This window comes from Electrophorus electricus, chromosome 25, assembly GCF_013358815.1.
Source record: "Electrophorus electricus isolate fEleEle1 chromosome 25, fEleEle1.pri, whole genome shotgun sequence".
Taxonomy (NCBI): Eukaryota; Metazoa; Chordata; class Actinopteri; order Gymnotiformes; family Gymnotidae; genus Electrophorus; species Electrophorus electricus.
Window position 1 is genome coordinate 1,046,669 of NC_049559.1, and position 17,172 is coordinate 1,063,840.

The 17,172-nt window shown below is 43.7% G+C and overlaps 2 protein-coding genes across 4 annotated transcripts in view; one reads left to right on the forward strand and one right to left on the reverse strand.

Moving 5' to 3' along the window:
- Positions 1 to 195: 195 nt before the first annotated feature.
- LOC113591695 (high affinity cGMP-specific 3',5'-cyclic phosphodiesterase 9A) lies at positions 196 to 7,908 on the forward strand. Its single transcript, XM_035522688.1, is given in 18 exon segments — positions 196 to 212; positions 559 to 680; positions 1,556 to 1,625; positions 1,627 to 1,676; positions 1,863 to 1,914; positions 2,062 to 2,102; positions 2,105 to 2,130; positions 2,997 to 3,139; positions 3,232 to 3,256; positions 3,258 to 3,292; positions 4,886 to 5,063; positions 5,551 to 5,673; positions 5,860 to 5,952; positions 6,194 to 6,261; positions 6,346 to 6,499; positions 6,601 to 6,651; positions 6,843 to 6,986; positions 7,092 to 7,908. Coding segments are annotated over 18 exon segments (1,572 nt in total). The 3' UTR covers positions 7,272 to 7,908.
- Positions 7,909 to 8,393: 485 nt separating this feature from the next.
- Positions 8,394 to 17,172, reverse strand: part of cacnb4a (calcium channel, voltage-dependent, beta 4a subunit) — a 28,201-nt gene continuing 19,422 nt past the window's right edge. For all 3 annotated transcript variants that reach the window (XM_035522787.1, XM_035522788.1, XM_035522789.1), the window contains 10 exons: positions 17,044 to 17,171; positions 15,644 to 15,720; positions 15,389 to 15,408; positions 15,117 to 15,197; positions 13,383 to 13,441; positions 13,147 to 13,256; positions 12,890 to 13,041; positions 12,517 to 12,612; positions 12,227 to 12,412; positions 8,394 to 12,112 (listed from right to left, as the gene is read on the reverse strand). In XM_035522787.1, coding sequence (XP_035378680.1) covers positions 11,849 to 12,112; positions 12,227 to 12,412; positions 12,517 to 12,612; positions 12,890 to 13,041; positions 13,147 to 13,256; positions 13,383 to 13,441; positions 15,117 to 15,197; positions 15,389 to 15,408; positions 15,644 to 15,720; positions 17,044 to 17,171 — 1,173 coding nt within the window. In that variant the 3' untranslated portion in view covers positions 8,394 to 11,848. The remainder of the gene's footprint in view (positions 12,113 to 12,226; positions 12,413 to 12,516; positions 12,613 to 12,889; positions 13,042 to 13,146; positions 13,257 to 13,382; positions 13,442 to 15,116; positions 15,198 to 15,388; positions 15,409 to 15,643; positions 15,721 to 17,043; position 17,172) is intronic.

Below are 17,172 nucleotides of genomic sequence, written 5' to 3' on the forward strand. Positions count from 1 at the left end.
TTCTATCTTTAATTTCATATTTAATCGAACTCTATGCAGATTTATATATCTTAATAATGAAATATTACCCTGGAGTTTTATTGTCATATGCACAGTAAACGTCTTATTCCGCATTCCTTCCATTCCAGCTAATATAATACATCTTCCTCCTTCTCAGGATGTACAAGCATTGCTGTGCCTTCTTTATTAGATGAGATGTATTGTGTTACTAGGTGAGGCTTTCACTGATATGAATGCCAAGGAATTTGAAGGAGTTCAGTGTGCAGTCCAGCAGCACCCCAGTCAACACTTTTACTCACTGGTGGCGGGTTTGTCAACTGACTATATAAAAGTGTTCAAATGATTAATGAATGATTAATAACAAACTGTGAGCTGCTATACTGAGCAGTAAAATGCTATATTACAGCATCTTTGGTGGCTTATTAAATATGGGCCAAATCTAGAACAATCTTCTGCATATCTATGAGAGAAGGGAGAGACTGGAAGGAACAGAACAGTGGAACAGAGGAGGAGTTGTGGAGTGGCTCCTCATGAAACAGCATGTTACACTGTTAATAGCGCATTCAGCCGGGCGGTGAGGGTAAGAGGCATTGGTTGGAATGGAAACATTTATTTCACTGTGAATGGAAGACCAGAGCAGGCCGAGTTTCCTGTTGACTCCCCCTCACAAGATGTTAAAGGTAAGGGTATATTCAGTATTGTTGTCATGATTATCTCATTGCTCTGCATGGTAATGTTGTTTAGATAAATTGCATAATGTTGTGCATTCCCTACAGCCAAAATATAGCACTTTTATCTTCTCATAACCATAATGCTATAAATGTATATTGTTATTTGTTATATGCATTTCTCTATGATAAGAAAATTCTCTTTGAAAAGAAAATCAAATGTATTTATGTGGTAGCAATAAGGCTTCTGACAACAGCTAGAGCTGTTTAGTCAGTCTCTCACCGTCATGGGCATTCCTAATGCAAGAGTAACCCAGAAGATGGGATGGGATTCCCTCAGATGTGAATATGCTAATGTGATGATGGACTATTAACACACATGATCAGCACAGCATAAAATATGATAGAAAGGATGCTCTCCCAAACATGACCTCATACTACATATATTTGTGGATGCTGTATTCTACACCTTGATGTGAACAGCTTTTTGTTTTTATTTACATCAATACATGCCCTCGGGGAGGACTACTAAATGTGCAGGGTGGGGGAATTATTTAGGAAGCATGTGATGCACATGTGTGCAGATAAAATCGGGCCAGTGCACTCAACACCTCACCAGCACGGGCCACAGCAGTGCTGACGGAGATGTCCTCTAGTTCTGTGCCAAGCAGAATGCTTCCATACTGCTCACACTCTTCCCTATCAGTTACAGTCAGAAACTTCACATCTTTCAGCATCCAATCAACAAAAAGATCTGCATACAGATTAGGAATCGTCTTATGTTTAAGCCAGTCAAAGGTTCATCAGTTTGAAAGTTGCAAGCAGTGCACTGGTGTGTGTCCACGTGTTGATTCGGGCCTGGGGTTTTTTGTGTGCTACCATCGCAGACCTGTTCCGATGCGCAGCTGAAGCTGGCCCACAAGCTTTCCTAAAACGGTACAACACCAACATCTCCCCCCTGCTACCAGCTGGAGGTGGTCGCTGCAGACTGCAACAGTGAGCCGTTAGGTATTCTCTGCCTGAAAACCACTAGTAAATGGACGGTTGGCCTAGAGAATCCAGCCATCCTTTATATACTGCAAATCCATCTGGGGATTGTAGTCATGAAATTGTACATATTTAGATTGGATATGCATTTAAATGTATATAGGAAGTTAAGGAGAATAGTAAAACCATGGCTATGGTATGTTGCAGGTACCAAGTGAGCAGTGGCACTGGGCTTTGATTTAGCTTCCATGGAGAAAAGGTAAGTATGAGTTAAACTTACAACACTGCAGGTACAAATGTTGTTTTTTTCTTTTCTGGAAATTGGAATCAGTGAGAAATAACAAAATCCAAAACCCGTCTTTGGAAAATGTATTTTTGTATCCAGTCTTAACTCCTTTTCGATTAGGTCACAAAGCATAGAGAAGAAGATTCTTGTTGAAACTGGTGAGAGGAGTCATTCAGACAAAAGCTTGAGGTAGACATGCAGACTCACGCACACGTTCCTTAGTCTGGTCCAGTGCTGTCTGCATCCTTAATAATCCACAAAAGCCAGTATTTAAATGTTATTCCACTCACTGCTAAGGCAGAAAGAGCCCTGGAGCCCTAGTAAACTATCTTTAGATAGTCTTTGTTACGATCTTTGTTCTTTTTATATTTTCCCCTGGTAAATAAAGGACATCTTGTGCACCTGATCCTGACTTTCTCCTCGGTTCTGTTTGTGACCCTGACTCGGTTCTGTTTGTGACCCTGACTCGGTTCTGTTTGTGTACCTGACTCGGGGTCTGTTTGTGTAACTGACTCAGTTCTGTTTGTGACCCTGACTCGGTTCTGTTTGTGACCCTGACTCGGTTCTGTTTGTATCCCTGACTCGGTTCTGTTTGTGACCCTGACTCGGTTCTGTTTGTGTACCTGACTCGGGGTCTGTTTGTGTAACTGACTCGGTTCTGTTTGTATCCCTGACTCGGTTCTGTTTGTATCCCTGACTCGGTTCTGTTTGTGTAACTGACTCAGTTCTGTTTATGTCCCTGACTCGGTTCTGTTTGTATCCCTGACTCGGTTCTGTTTGTGACCCTGACTCGGTTCTGTTTGTATCCCTGACTCGGTTCTGTTTGTGACCCTGACTCGGTTCTGTTTGTGACCCTGACACTGTTCTGTTTGTGTCTCTGACTCGGTTCTGTTTGTGACCCTGATTCGGTTCTGTTTGTGTACCTGACTCGGGGTCTGTTTGTGTACCTGACTCGGGGTCTATTTGTGGCCCTGACTCGGTTCTGTTTGTGGCCCTGACTCGGTTCTGTTTGTATCCCTGACTCGGTTCTTCACTGTGTCCATGTTTCTCTTTAGAGTGTGGAGGACCTGAGCTGGCTGGGCCTATTTAAAGAGCTCAATGTAAGCACCCACAAACCCTCACCATTTTACCACAAACGAACACGACGCAAGACACACGAAGAGTGTGAACACGTGAAGGAAAAGTTCCTCCAGATGAGGTGAGGGGGTTTGTTTGACTGGCAGTCACTCTGCTAGAAGGAAAAGGTTAGTTACATCCTTCAAATATTTAACAATAACTGTCTTCTCATAGTTTCCTGGAGGTCTCTGAGGAAGTGAAAGGAATACCTTAAGACACCTACGTTTGACAACTGGTGAGTTCTTATTTAATATGATGTAATGAAGGTTGAACGCAGCCACCCTGCCCACGACTTGAACACAGGTCTGACGGGAGGTAAACACAAGCAATGACCACTAGCATAGCAGCCATTTAACCTCCTAAGTGACCGTCTCCATCTCAACATCCTCCCCTTCAGAGAGCGACCGTCTCCATCTCAACATCCTCCCCTTCAGAGAGTGACCGTCTCCATCACAACATCCTCCCCTTCAGAGAGTGACTGTCTCCATCTCAACATCCTCCCCTTCAGAGAGTGACTGTCTCCATCTCAACATCCTCCCCTTCAGAGAGTGACCGTCTCCATCACAACATCCTCCCCTTCAGAGAGTGACCGTCTCCATCTCAACATCCTCCCCTTCAGAGAGTGACCGTCTCCATCTCAACATCCTCCCCTTCAGAGAGTGACCGTCTCCATCACAACATCCTCCCCTTCAGAGAGTGACCGTCTCCATCTCAACATCCTCCCCTTCAGAGAGTGACCGTCTCCATCTCAACATCCTCCCCTTCAGAGAGTGACCGTCTCCATCTCAACATCCTCCCCTTCAGAGAGTGACCGTCTCCATCTCAACATTCTCCCCTTCAGAGAGTGACCGTCTCCATCTCAACATCCTCCCCTTCAGAGAGTGACCGTCTCCATCTCAACATCCTCCCCTTCAGAGAGTGACTGTCTCCATCTCAACATCCTCCCCTTCAGAGAGTGACCGTCTCCATCTCAATGTCCCCATGGCCCCGGGGGTCCCCTCACAGCAGGGGGGGTACATCAACCTGGGGCACACTCCTCATGGCTTCACTGCTATCCCACTTCTGACATGTTTAATGTAGGCTGAAGGCAGCCACCCTACTCACGACTTGATCACAGATCTGAGAGGGGTGAAATGTGAGCTCTTAGCACTGAACCAAAGACCTCTTACCAAAGAGCCAGCTCTCTGGCATAGCAGCAAGAGAATGCTTTTAAATGGGTTAAATGGGTGCAAATAAAGCATCATACAACGTGTTATTTTGCTATCCTTCAAGATATATCAAATCGTTTACTGTGATTTTCTAGTTAAATATTCTTCTCTAGACAGAAGGTGCTAAAAATATTAAACACCATCAGCCTAACCAAGTCCAAGAACTGAGTTCAGTGCCTGTTATGCTTGCATGGTCCTTCGTTACTGATGTGAAGCACAGACCTTTTGCAGAGCATAAAGGGGCCGGATGAGATTCAGTCCTTTCATCTGTCCGAAAGGACTCATATCAATATGAATGGCTGATTCTGGGGCTTACCAATCAATAGAAGGCTTTCTGAACAGATCACAAGGCTATGGGCTTTGAAGAGTGAATTTATGCTGTGGTTTTCTGACTTAGTTTTTGAACCCAGGCCTTTCAGTTGCACAGAACAGGATGCAGGTTCTCCAGAGATACGAACACAGACCAGCAGAGAGGATATGAATGTGTGTCAGCCTGGTGTCTCTGTCAAAAAGACCCCTATTGGAGTAATAAAGGTGATGTGTGTAGGCGCCAAAACTCAGCAGTTCTCATTGTGTGTGTGTGTGTGTGTGTGTGTGTGTGTGTGTGTGTGTATGTGTAGGCAATGGGAGGATGCAGAGATCTTGGTGTTGCTACAGGTGATGTACACAGACCTGGACTTCATCTCCACCTTCAACATAGAGCTAGACGTGCTGCAGCAGTTCCTCTATGAGGTCTACAAGCGCTACAACAACATCCCCTTCCACAACTTCAAACACTGCTTCTGTGTCACGCAGATGGTGAGAGAGAGAGAGCGACAGAGACAGAATGAGAGCGAAAAAGAGAGCGAAAGTGAGAAAGAGAACGTGAGAAAGTGAGAAAGAAGAAGAGAGGATGAGGGGTTAAAAAGGAATACAGTCAGATTATCTTGATTTCCTTCTGAGTCGTTTAATTATCCACAATCACATTTTGATTTCTAGTTAGGGGAAGGACCTTGAGATAATTCAGACTACACTTTAACATAAAAACACAATTCTTAATAATTTTACATATTTTTAGTTCACTGATATTACACCATAATCTAAATTAAACTTTGACCTTTAACGTATTTTGTTTCTGGAAGCTGCATATGTTACAATGCACAGGAACTGAACGGTCAGAGAAGGGCATTGAGTCCAGATAGCAATCCCGCTTTGTCTAATCAACTCCAGCGTTTTCTGAGCTGTGACTAGAGACCAGGACCTAATGCCTGTTACCTGTCCGACTCCCTGGCGCGTCTCTTGGCAGATGTATGGACTCATATGGCTAACAGATCTGAGGAGTAAGACTGACGATATGGATCTCTTAATCATGCTGACCTCAGCTGTCTGTCACGACCTAGACCACAGAGGCTACAACAGCGCCTACCAGGTGAGACAGATGTCTTAGTATACTCCTTTCTGCTGAAGTAATGCACTTTATGTTGAAACATTAATTTGAGAAGTACAATGCCCTGCTTAAAAGCGCATAAAAAGCACCGAGGCATTTTGTCTTGACTGGGCTGTAGTTATTTCTCACTTACAGGTGATGCAGTGATGATATCATGTTATTTTTTAGATCAATGGCCGCACCGAACTCGCCCTGAGGTACAATGACATCTCACCTTTGGAGAACCATCATTGTGCTGTAGCATTTGAGATCCTGGAGAAGGTAGCTCACTGCCTGGCTTAGAATTTGACGCAAATACCATAGCATCAAATTTCTCTGAAGATCTTATAGTGGTTTATTCCCTGTTCAGTACATCTACACAGAACTGATTTAAGTCAAGTAGAGTTAAATGTACTTAAATACAAGAATACATTACACAAGAGAGAATGAATGTGTGAAATAATTAAAAATGAATTATGTTTAAACCTTTAAAGGTCTGAGGTTTGATTTACATCTCTTTTAGACTGAAAGCAACATTTTCCGGAACCTGACAACAGAGCAATACAAGAGGAGAAGAGAGAGAATCATTAAGTATGATCCACTATTCCCAGTTCAAGGCCACATTAACTCAGCTACCAACACCACAGGCCAAAGCTTTGACTATGTTGTCCTCAGGTGCATCCTGGCCACAGACATGAGCAGGCATACCGAGATCCTCAACAAGTTTAAAACCATTCTGCCCATGTTTGACTTCAGTGCCAAGTATCACAGGGATGTGGTAAGAGCAGATTCGTTTGCTACAACTCAAAAAAGGGAGACAGAGTCAGGAGTAACTGCACGTGGCCACTGAAGAAGAGACACGTTACCCAAGCCTTGCTGTAGGTCCCTGGCTGGACCTGGCTGGACCTCTGGCTGGAGCCCTGACTGGAGCCCTGGCTGGACCTCTGGCTGGACTGCTTGCTGCAGGAGTTATTCAACCAGGTCACATCTGACAAAACCATTTCTTATATACAAAGATGTTTGCTTGATTTTTCTTTTTTTTCCTTTTTTTTTTGAGAGTAGGAACATTCCCACAGTGTCAGCGTGTGGTAAGTGTACCCGCCGAATCAGGTCGTCAGCTGCATGCTAACGCTAGCTGTTGCTTGTTTTTCTTTTCTTTTTAAACTGCGTAGAGTGACATGGAGAAGCTGGGACTACCGGTCACACCGTTCATGGACCGACACAAGGTGACCAAGCCTTCCTCTCAGACGGCCTTCATCTGCTTTGTCCTGTTCCCTCGCTTCATCGAGCTGACCAATCTCTTTCCCTGCCTTGAGGTGAGGATGAGTATGGGTACCATAAAGCGCCAAGGACATCTAGGTTGCGCATGGAAATGAGGCCTCTACAATGCAGACTGGGTTTAACATGTTTGTGTCCAACAGATCATCGACCCGGTGAGGAAAGCCCTGGACTACTACACAGAGATGGAGAATGCACTGGACAGGGAGAAGTATAATCGCACTCAGAGTGAAAAGACAGCCAAGCCTAAAGAGGGCGCTATGACCAAGGAGTCTGAGGTTTCGCTAGAGCCAGGGCCTGCAGTGAAACCAAGCACACTCTAATCATAGAACACTGTCTGTGAGTAACATTGGTTGGACAGTGCTAAAGTTTTACTATATATTTATTGTCCGTGGCAAGCCTGACATGAAAACGTGAATGTTTTTCAAAGAGGCAAAACAAATCAGTATACCATACAAGAACAAATGAAGTTTAGCTCTTTGAACCTTTGTTAGTTTACAAGTGATTCTCTCCAAATGTACAGTAAAAAGGAAAATCTGTTATCATATGTTTTAGTGCTACTTCACATTTATCTTTTGCCGATAAGAAACTTGACCGATATGAACTTACATTTAGTCTATTAAGATACTTGGACTGGCACTACAAATAAATTGTATTTACACCAAATGGCAAGTTGCATTTAATTCAGGGCTAACAGAGTGTTCACTTCACTCTGTTCTTCACTGTGCTGACTCATGAGCACAACTCTCCACTGGAGCTGCATTCTGAATTAATACACTTAATTAACCCTCCACGAGGCTGAGCAGGCAGTAGAAACAACCCCCATCCACCCACACCCCCGTTCCTCTTTAGTGCATGATGTGATGGTTAAGACAGCAATCACACACCTTTCACATCAGCCAGCATAATACCGTCATGCCCCATTCATAATTAAACCGCTATAAAGATATGAATGAATGAACTGGAATGAAAGACTGGGGGTCTGAGGTCAGTAAGGTGATAACTGCTCTCCTCTGCTTCTTTGAGCACATTTCAGGGCAACCTTCCCATCTCGTGGTTGTCCATATAATGACTAATGGGAAATATGACCGTGGATGATCAGACTCGATCAGCGCCGGTCCCTTGTTCACCAAGAGGATGAAAAAGAAAAATATATTAGCGCACCTAGACATGCATTAACAAAGAATCAACGCTAGATGGTGCTAGAGGTCGTTAAAAGTGCAAAGATTCAGGTAGGAATAGTGCGGAGAGGCAGTTTTAGCAATGAACACTGAATGGACGAAAGCAGAACAGCTGGTTGTTTATACTGGAGCTGTTTTGTCACAAGTGCCAGTGATAGTCGGGCATAGTGTACAGATAGGATGTAACAGATGAAATGACAGCGATGCGACTTGCACAGGTTGGTGCACAGCAAAACCTCACTAGGAACATGACATCACAGGCTACAAGGTCCTAAAGGTTTCCATTTATTTTACGAAAGAAAACATCAAACAGATGCAGCTCAGTTCATGTTATGACATAGAACATACCAGCCTCCATTGACTGGATGAATCAAAATGGAGTATAACGCATGCAGTCTTGCATTACTCTTGAACGTCACCCTTCACAAAAATAAAGACGCGCTTTCTGGACCGCGTAGCGTGCAGCATAAAGCGTAAAGCATCAGCATGCAGCACTGTACACATTTGCATAGGAAATTCTACTACGATTCCATATTTATCCCTCGGTATTACCGACATGACTTCCCACAAATGAACAGCGGCCCACGCCAAGCAGAAGCGCCCCGTACAGAGCAGCGCAGCGTTGCGTCACGCATCATTATAACCTAAAATTATGTAGACTGCATTTGGAAGAGTTTTATTTAGACTTTTGTCTGCCAGTACATAACATTAAGAAAACGATTTAATGATCTCCAACCAAGAAATCTAATAATGACATAAGAACATGACACCATCCATAACGGCTTGCAAAAAAAGGTTATGTAAAAGTTAAGGCATAGCCATAAACGAAAATAAAAGCATGTGAAACAATGCACTGAATGACACAAAACTACACAGAGGATACGTTTACTACGTGTTACTGCGTAACACTACAATCAAACATATGGACCAGAAAACGTGGTAAAAACGTGTCTGAGATTAACACAATATGTCACAAACTTGTGGCACAATATTAGGAACCCTGAGCATTAGCTACAATACGTAACAGGCATACAGTTAAACATCAATATAACCAACAGGGGCTTTAATCAATAATAACGTTGCTCTTAAATAATTCAATTCAGTATTTGAACCAAAATATTTGTTTGCAGTATACGATATTTTCTGATTCATTTCTTGTTAATTCCATGCATCCTGGATGATTTTTGCCCTAGAAGAAATCTTTCCATTACCGACTACTGAACCGAAACATTCTAACAGATCGATGTGCACAAAATAGCACCTTGGCTTTACAAGTATATTTTAGGTCCTTAGAAAATTCTCCAGAATGAAAAGGAGCAAACAAATGTATGTCCATACCCTCTCACTAAAACGGACTAAAAGGGACTTAGAAGTGCACTATACATTAAAAGCAGGTCAGTGGTCACACAAGCCTAAAGGTGTGATAAGTAACAACGTATGATAAATATTGCAGTGCAACTAATATATTTTTATAATATAGAATATAGGGATATATAATATATAAAACAGAAATTTTATATCTCTGAAAGAAAGTATTTCCTGTAGTAAGTCAGTTATTTCCAGCATATTCATGACATTGTTGAGTCTTACAGTTTTTTTTAATTACCTGTGTGTCCACAAGGCCCCATGAAAAGGCATGACATTGCACATGTGCAGTACTTCATAGTAAATTACAGTCTGAACCCAGTGTGGACTACTGTAGTTTATGCCAGTCAGAACGCGGCCGCTAGTGGCAGTACAGCGAGGACACATTTACTAAACTGCACTGTAGTAAATTGGCTCAGTTGTGGAAATCGCTTAGTGCACGTTTGCTGACCTCACTGGAAGAATAAACTTTGTACAGTTATCTACCACTGACTAATCACCAGCTTCTCAGTTCTGAACACCATGACCAATGGTTATGCGCTGGATAAAACAGAGGGTGCTCGCATAAGACAAAACAAAATCAAATATAGTAGCTAAAGGAGCAGTAAACAGCATATATAGGCCACATTACTAGTACGTTGTAGGTAGTTATGCTGCACAGAGCATTATAGTCACCAACATGCACGATCAACCACTGTCGAAAAGAAGGACATTTCTGTGTGGTTGCAGCGTCTAAGGTTAAACAGTATTATACACTTCTTAATGAAATAATCTACCCATTTCTCCATTACTGTACCCCAGATGCATGTTAGACCACTCTAGACCTAAAAGGAGAAACATCCATTTTTGCTTATCATAAAAGAGCATTTTAATGCCAAATCTAGATTGCCTGCTTTCTACTAACGGTATTGTTCAATCTGACTCCATTCTACTGTTAAGTAATTCCCAGTGTACATTCATATTACAAAATATGCTATTTCTATTACACCTGTCATACAGTACTCTTCTCTAGGCTTAGAAAGCACGTGACGTTAGCATCATTAATCTACACAGCAGCCTACCAGTGTTCAGCATCAAGAACATACTGACTTGGGCTTTGTTCTATCAAAAGTAGGTACAGAAAAATCACGTTTAAAACTATGTCCCTACATTCAGCTTGTCACACCAACTGTGCCTATTGCTTGACAAGATGCTTTTTTTTTTTTCAAATATCTGGCCAAACAATGCTTATTTCTGACACGTAACGACAAAATAAACTTGGGAAAAATTGTGACTGTCGTAAAATAATTAATATGACAGTTAACTGACACACATTGGGCAATCCAAAGTCAGGCTCCAAAGAAACGGGACAAACTGACTGACTGGGCTCTCAAATTGTATTTTTGGTATTTTATGTTATATAAGTATTTTGTAAGCAATGATATGACCTCTCTGCTCTGTATAGAATTTGATCTTTGATTCCTCATACTCCATGGTACTAACAGGACCGAGAGTAACAAAATAAGGTGAAATCCTGAAGATGGTCTGAATTATTCTCTCAGGCTAATTCAGACTCAACAGGATTATTATCAGGTCAAACTGCTTTTTCTTCTGCCAAATATCAGAATATTCAAAAAACACCAACTCAGAATTATACATTATAAATTTAGGATGCAACTTGGGAAACATAATGAATTTTCTGTCTAGTAAAAGTCTAATTCATAATCTTTGATATTTGACTTAATTGTCACAACAAATCTTAAGGGTTAAAATGAGTGAGGGTGCTCGCATGTTCTCAGCTGTGAGGGTTGTAATATGCTTCTCTGAGAAGTGGACTGGCTTTGGAGGACTGAGGTCAGAACGAGGACCAACTCTGGACATTTGGCACACTCCGGAAAATGGCATTCTGCCTCTGGACGCTACTGCAAACGTGCAACAAAGGCTATCTGTATAGCGATGGCTCCTGGCGCTGTGGCGTTTCTGCATGCTGGCTCTGGGCTCGAGCAAAAATTCCTGCTACTGACCCTACAAACGCACAGGCACCACGGCCCGCGGGAGCCGGGAGGCCTCTGGTTTGCACCTTCGCAGAGTTAAATCAAGGTGCCGGACAGCGAGCCGCAGCCCGGCCTGTACCGCGATTTCCCTCTCTTGCTGGGATGTGTTTTAATCGCGGAATTCTGCACCTTCGGATGCTTTAACAAACGTTTTGCAGACAACAGGCTCATAACGCAAGGGCAAGTACACCAAGCTCTATGATGAGGGACTTCCTCCTGGTGGGAACCAGTGCCAAAAGGAATAGAGGTTACTACACTTCAGAAAAGGACAAACACGACGATACTCGGGCTCCAGAGGCGCGGCTGGGGAGGACGTCAGCTTCAGAGCCTGCGGTGGGAGTCATTACTGTAGCCCCCAGGGGAGCCACGGCTGCGGTGGGGTCTGTATGTATCCGGGTAGGGGTCTTGGTAGTTCTCCTCCACCAGCGGATAGTGGTCGCGGCTGGGCTGTGAGCAGGACGACAGCCGGTTGCGGTTCTTCCGCTGGCGCTCACTGTTGTGGAAGTTCTCGTCCGAGGTCATCAGGCTGCGCCGTTCCACCGGGGAGTTGTCGCCGGCGTGATTGCTGTTTCTGTTTCTTTGACCCTGTTGACGGCAACGCGGAAATGTATTATTATTTTTTTCTTTTTACGAATGCCCCCTTTTACTCGAGCCATGCTGACTATCGGAGCCGTGCAGGTGCTCTCTTTGCAAGCCGACCTGCAGAGTGGACATGGCTGTGGGGTACGGCGAGAGGGCAGTGGATCCCAGGTTCTGGCCCAGCAGGGGGTTCAGCGGAACGCTCAGGGAGGTGTGTGTCGCCCGCCAGTACGCCTCCAGGTACTCCGCCAGGTGCTCGCAAGCGTCCTCCAGCTGGTTCTCGTCCAGGATGACGTCAAACATCTCCTGGATTGGGACAGATGAGCATGGAAATAAATGGTGGCCACTGTAGAGGGAGCCAGTGAAGCGAATGTAATTGTTTCTGTGTGACGTAGTGTTCGCAAACTGACTGGAGGACACTGAGCCAATTTGTCTGCCGCCACCAGCTGCACGTTTAGATGTTTGCTCTGTGACTTCCCACGTGATTTGATCAGTCGCTGCAAGACCTGTTGACACAGAAATAACCATAAACGACCCCAAGGTTTTACAAAAATGCGGCTAATCATTCAATGCAAGCTGCGTCTTTTAGAATCTACAAATACTAAAAAATGGAAAAGGCGTTCAAGCAACGTCAACATATTTGGCCAGCGAATTGCATGTGATTTCGGACCGGGAGAGGGCAGCAAGGCATTAGCTCTCGTACTGAGAGAAGTGACCCGCCTTCACTTCAGAAGGAGTGCAGCCGGTTCCACCACGGATCGCCGACCGCCGTGCGTTTGTTACCTTGGGAGAAGATACTTTGACATGGATGATAACGGGTGCTAATGAGGTCTTGATGAGCTGTGCTGGGTGGTTGATTGTATCTGCATCCAGCACAACCAGCTGAAGAGACCTAGCCAGCTCAAATATCCTCTCGATCTCACTCTGAACTTCAGCTGAGAGGGAGAAATGAGCATTTCTGTGGATTTCTACGGTTGGGACACACAGGTAGGTCCTTAAAAGCGTCTGTATAAACATGCCAGAAGGAGATGAAAACATACCCAGATTTGACCTGGTGTTAGACCTTTCGATGATGGCCCTCTTGCTGGGGTTGTTCAGTACAGATCTTTTGGCTAAGGAGATGTCTGCTGTCACCCTGGTGATGGATATCCTGTGTTTGCAAAAACAAAAACCCCAAACACCATGCATTGAAAAGGAGAGCGTACGCCTCTTCCACAATGCAGAGCAAAGACACAGCTGGAGCCAAACGGGCCTCGCTGGGAAGGCCAAGCCTCACCTTCCATCAAACCTGTGCTTCAGGAAGTCAAAGAGGGCTTTCTGCATCATATCTGTCACCTGAGCACAAACCCCCAGGTGGAGAGGAAGAGATGCGTTTGATGATAGTGGGAGATGGAGGGAGAAAAGAACGAAAAGAATGTCAGTGGAGTAGTATATATACAGAATAGCAACTGCATGCAGTCTGCAGAATATATACAGTACAGCAGTATAGTATGTATACTACTGTAGCATCACAGACACAAGGAGAAAGCAGAATACTATGGTATGTTCCTTAAAGGAATCTGAACCTGGCGGTGTGATCAAAACATTTAAAGAGGTTTCTCTGATGTGTCATTTTAACAGTACAGCCTTTAGCATAGCTGTTTGTTCTTACATACATTTTAAAATCCCTCTTTGCTCATGTATTGACCAGAGTACTTCTGATCATCTTTTCATTTAAATTTGCCCCAGATTTAATCCTTAAAGACCGTACTTAGGACGAGCCCAGCTTCACAATTGTTTCTGGTTATGTATTTATGTGTATTCATTGTCAGATGATAATATTTTTCAAGATGATCAGTGATACTGCTGCTCATCAGTGATACCCACACACAACAGCAAATGAACTCTTTCTGCCAAACCATTCTGCTTTGTGCTGACTCTAAATATTAGCAAACCACCTCAAACTACTAATGTCCACCATGGAACAGACTTGATGCCAGGGGAACAGTCTGTGCCTACAGCAACCCATTTATGACCAATAATCCTACAATCAGTACTGAAATACTTAGGGAAAGCATTTGCCTGTCGAATGAGATTATACTGTATTTCACTGTAAATAATTAGGCAAACATTCGAAGGATTCCTTACAACAAACTGTGGCTACCTCCTGTCATTTACAGTAATGGTTCATTAAGAATAATGTTTCCTCTCAAAAGATAAAAAGCACAGGGCTATTAGATGCCTCTTAGATTACACAAAAAGATCCATTCACATTCATTATTCTTGGCCACACATATTAAAACAATCTTTATTTCTAGACAAACATTGTAATGTTTCCCCAACACCTACGCTTGCAGGTTTATACGTTACTTTAGGCAAAATATCAACTGTCTTCTTAAGCAAAAATGCCACAGACAGATCAGAGTAGTAATTACATGTGAGCATATCTATGCAGCCGAGGCTGAGCTGTGGAGCATGCTGGTGAGTACCCTAACCCTGATCCTGCTGAGTTCACACCTATAATATTTACATATGGCCAGTGGGGCACAGGAGATAATTCAGCACTGTAGGTGCTAATCCTGCTCTGGGGATTTGCAGTCGTAGTACCGTCTGCCCCTCTAAATTCATAACAATTCTCTTCTCATCTTTCCTCACGCATTCTTTCTTCTCTTTTTCAGGCTGGAGTGCAATCGGAAACCAAGCCGCAAGATCTCCGGCGTTTTCTCCAACAACATGTCTTCTTGCAGATATATTCTTGTCACAGTGATATCTGGGTCTGTTTGTTGATTCTGTCTCTCCTTCTAATTTCAAAACATGCTCCACTTTTGAGACTATGGCGTTCTGTACCCAGAAGGTGGTTGCCTTGGCAACACAATGTGGAGAACATGACTGCTATTCGGTGACAACCCAAGGTCCCTCCCCCGTTCTGCTTCTGCGCTTAAAGGAAGATGTTCTCTCCTGTTCTCTCTGGGATCCCTTTAACTGGTCTAAATATCCATACAGCGGGAACATCTCAGGAGAGGATCCTTACCTCGTACCCCTTTAGTGATGGTCCGACAAGCACCACTGGCCTCATGGAGGGGACGACGTCGTAAGGAGGAACGTGTTCTGCCTGCAACATTACATATCTGTTTAGTCGAGCCCAATCACGGCCACGTACAGGGCTCTCCGATATGCTGCGTGTCGTCACTGCTGAGCTCTTAATGACACAGGAGGAAGGCCTTAGGAGCTGTAGGCTAAATTTGGCCATTTGCTAAAGTTCGTGATGGAAAACGTTCCCCCTTTTTCAGAAGCATTACGTACCGCTTTTTGCTTCTGTTTAGCTGTGGAAAAAAAGAGAACGAAAAACTTGTAAATCACCACGAAAAGTAACCATGAAAAAAGGCAATAAAATGACCATATGGTGATTTACATCACTGTCTCATGCACCTCTGCTACACTTTGGTCATGCTTTTAAACAACCTACTCCAACTATCAGTCAAACACATTTCATCCTGAACAAAAGCAGGACAGTCAAAGTCCAGATGTCACGAAAGGTCCTGTAACCACGGCGCTTACCTGCTGAGGGAGGATTGGGTTTGAAGGACCCGGACACCATCTCTCCAAGACTGGATGAGGAGTTCCCACTGGACTTCCTGTTGGGAACGCAACACACAGCACAGCACACTCTTAGTCACGCTGAGATTCCTGCATGACCTAACCAAGCGAGTCCGAGTCCAGGGAAAATACAATTATGAATACAAACTGAGGACGATGCGGCATAGGTCAGAGGTTCCTTTAACAACTGAGGTGAACCAAAACACAACACAGAACTGAAAACACTTATGATGACAGTCATTACTGCCAAAGTAAAATTAAGCTTTGCGCAAAGCCACAAAAATATTTGAAATGAGGTATGACTAGTGCATGACTCAACGGAGAGTACACAAGATCACGGATGCTGGCGTCAAGTCTGAGCTACTTTCCATCCAGAGAGTTTTATCTGGTAATAACAAGCTTTAATTCATTATTGCCCATTAGTATAACTGAAAAATCCTAGTCTGGATTTGCATGGATGCAAGACCTAACAATACAAGTTTAAGATTACTCTGAGTTAATCTAATAATTACAATCTAAGATAACATGGTTTATAGAAAAATGTTCTTTTATTTAACAATCTTTTATTTCTTTTATTTAAAACAACTGCACAGGATTTTTGCACTAAAACCAAATGGTTTGTAGTGTAATGGAATAAAAACAATGCCCACAGAAATGAAATTAGTCACTGTAAATGTCAAATGACATGACGCGTGCTTTGCCTTTAAGAGCCTTGGGGTGTTTGGGTCATGATCGTTTTTATATCCCAAATTATTAAATGGCAAAATGTCTTTCGGTGTAACACTGCGGCTGGTTGCATACTCAACGAAGCAGGAGGCGCATGAGAACGTCCTTTAAGTCCATCAGGACAAAGAACAAACACGAAACCAACAGAAATGCTAAATCAAAGGCTAGAGGCAAGCAAAGAACTCAAACAAGGAACCCCACACTAGATAAAAATAAGCAATAATTAAACCCGGAATGAAGGAAGTCATAGAAAACTGAAACACAGGAAAAAGACACAGCTGAGACCACAGAAGGGCAGGGAAACAAAACACAAGACACTTGAAAACTTTGACAAGGCTCGAAACTAAATGTTGTCTCAGAGTAGGCGGACTGAACACTTAATCCTCTTAGGCTGAAGTCTTAGGCTGGAGCCCGCCCACACACACACACACACACACACACACACACACACACACACACACACACACACACACACACACACACACACACACACACACACACACACACACACACTCATGCGCGCGCGCACACACACACACACACTTGTGCGCACACACACTCGCGCGCGCTCACACACACACTAGCGCACGCACTCGCGCACACTCGCGCACGTGCACACTCGTGCACACACTCACCCATGGAAGCGCCCCCTCTTCTGGTCTTGTTGCAGGCGGATGCTCTCCAGTTTTAAAGGGCTGGGAATAAACCCAATGCCACAGCCTTCCTTTACCAGACGCCCTATCCACCAGTCATTGTTGTACTTC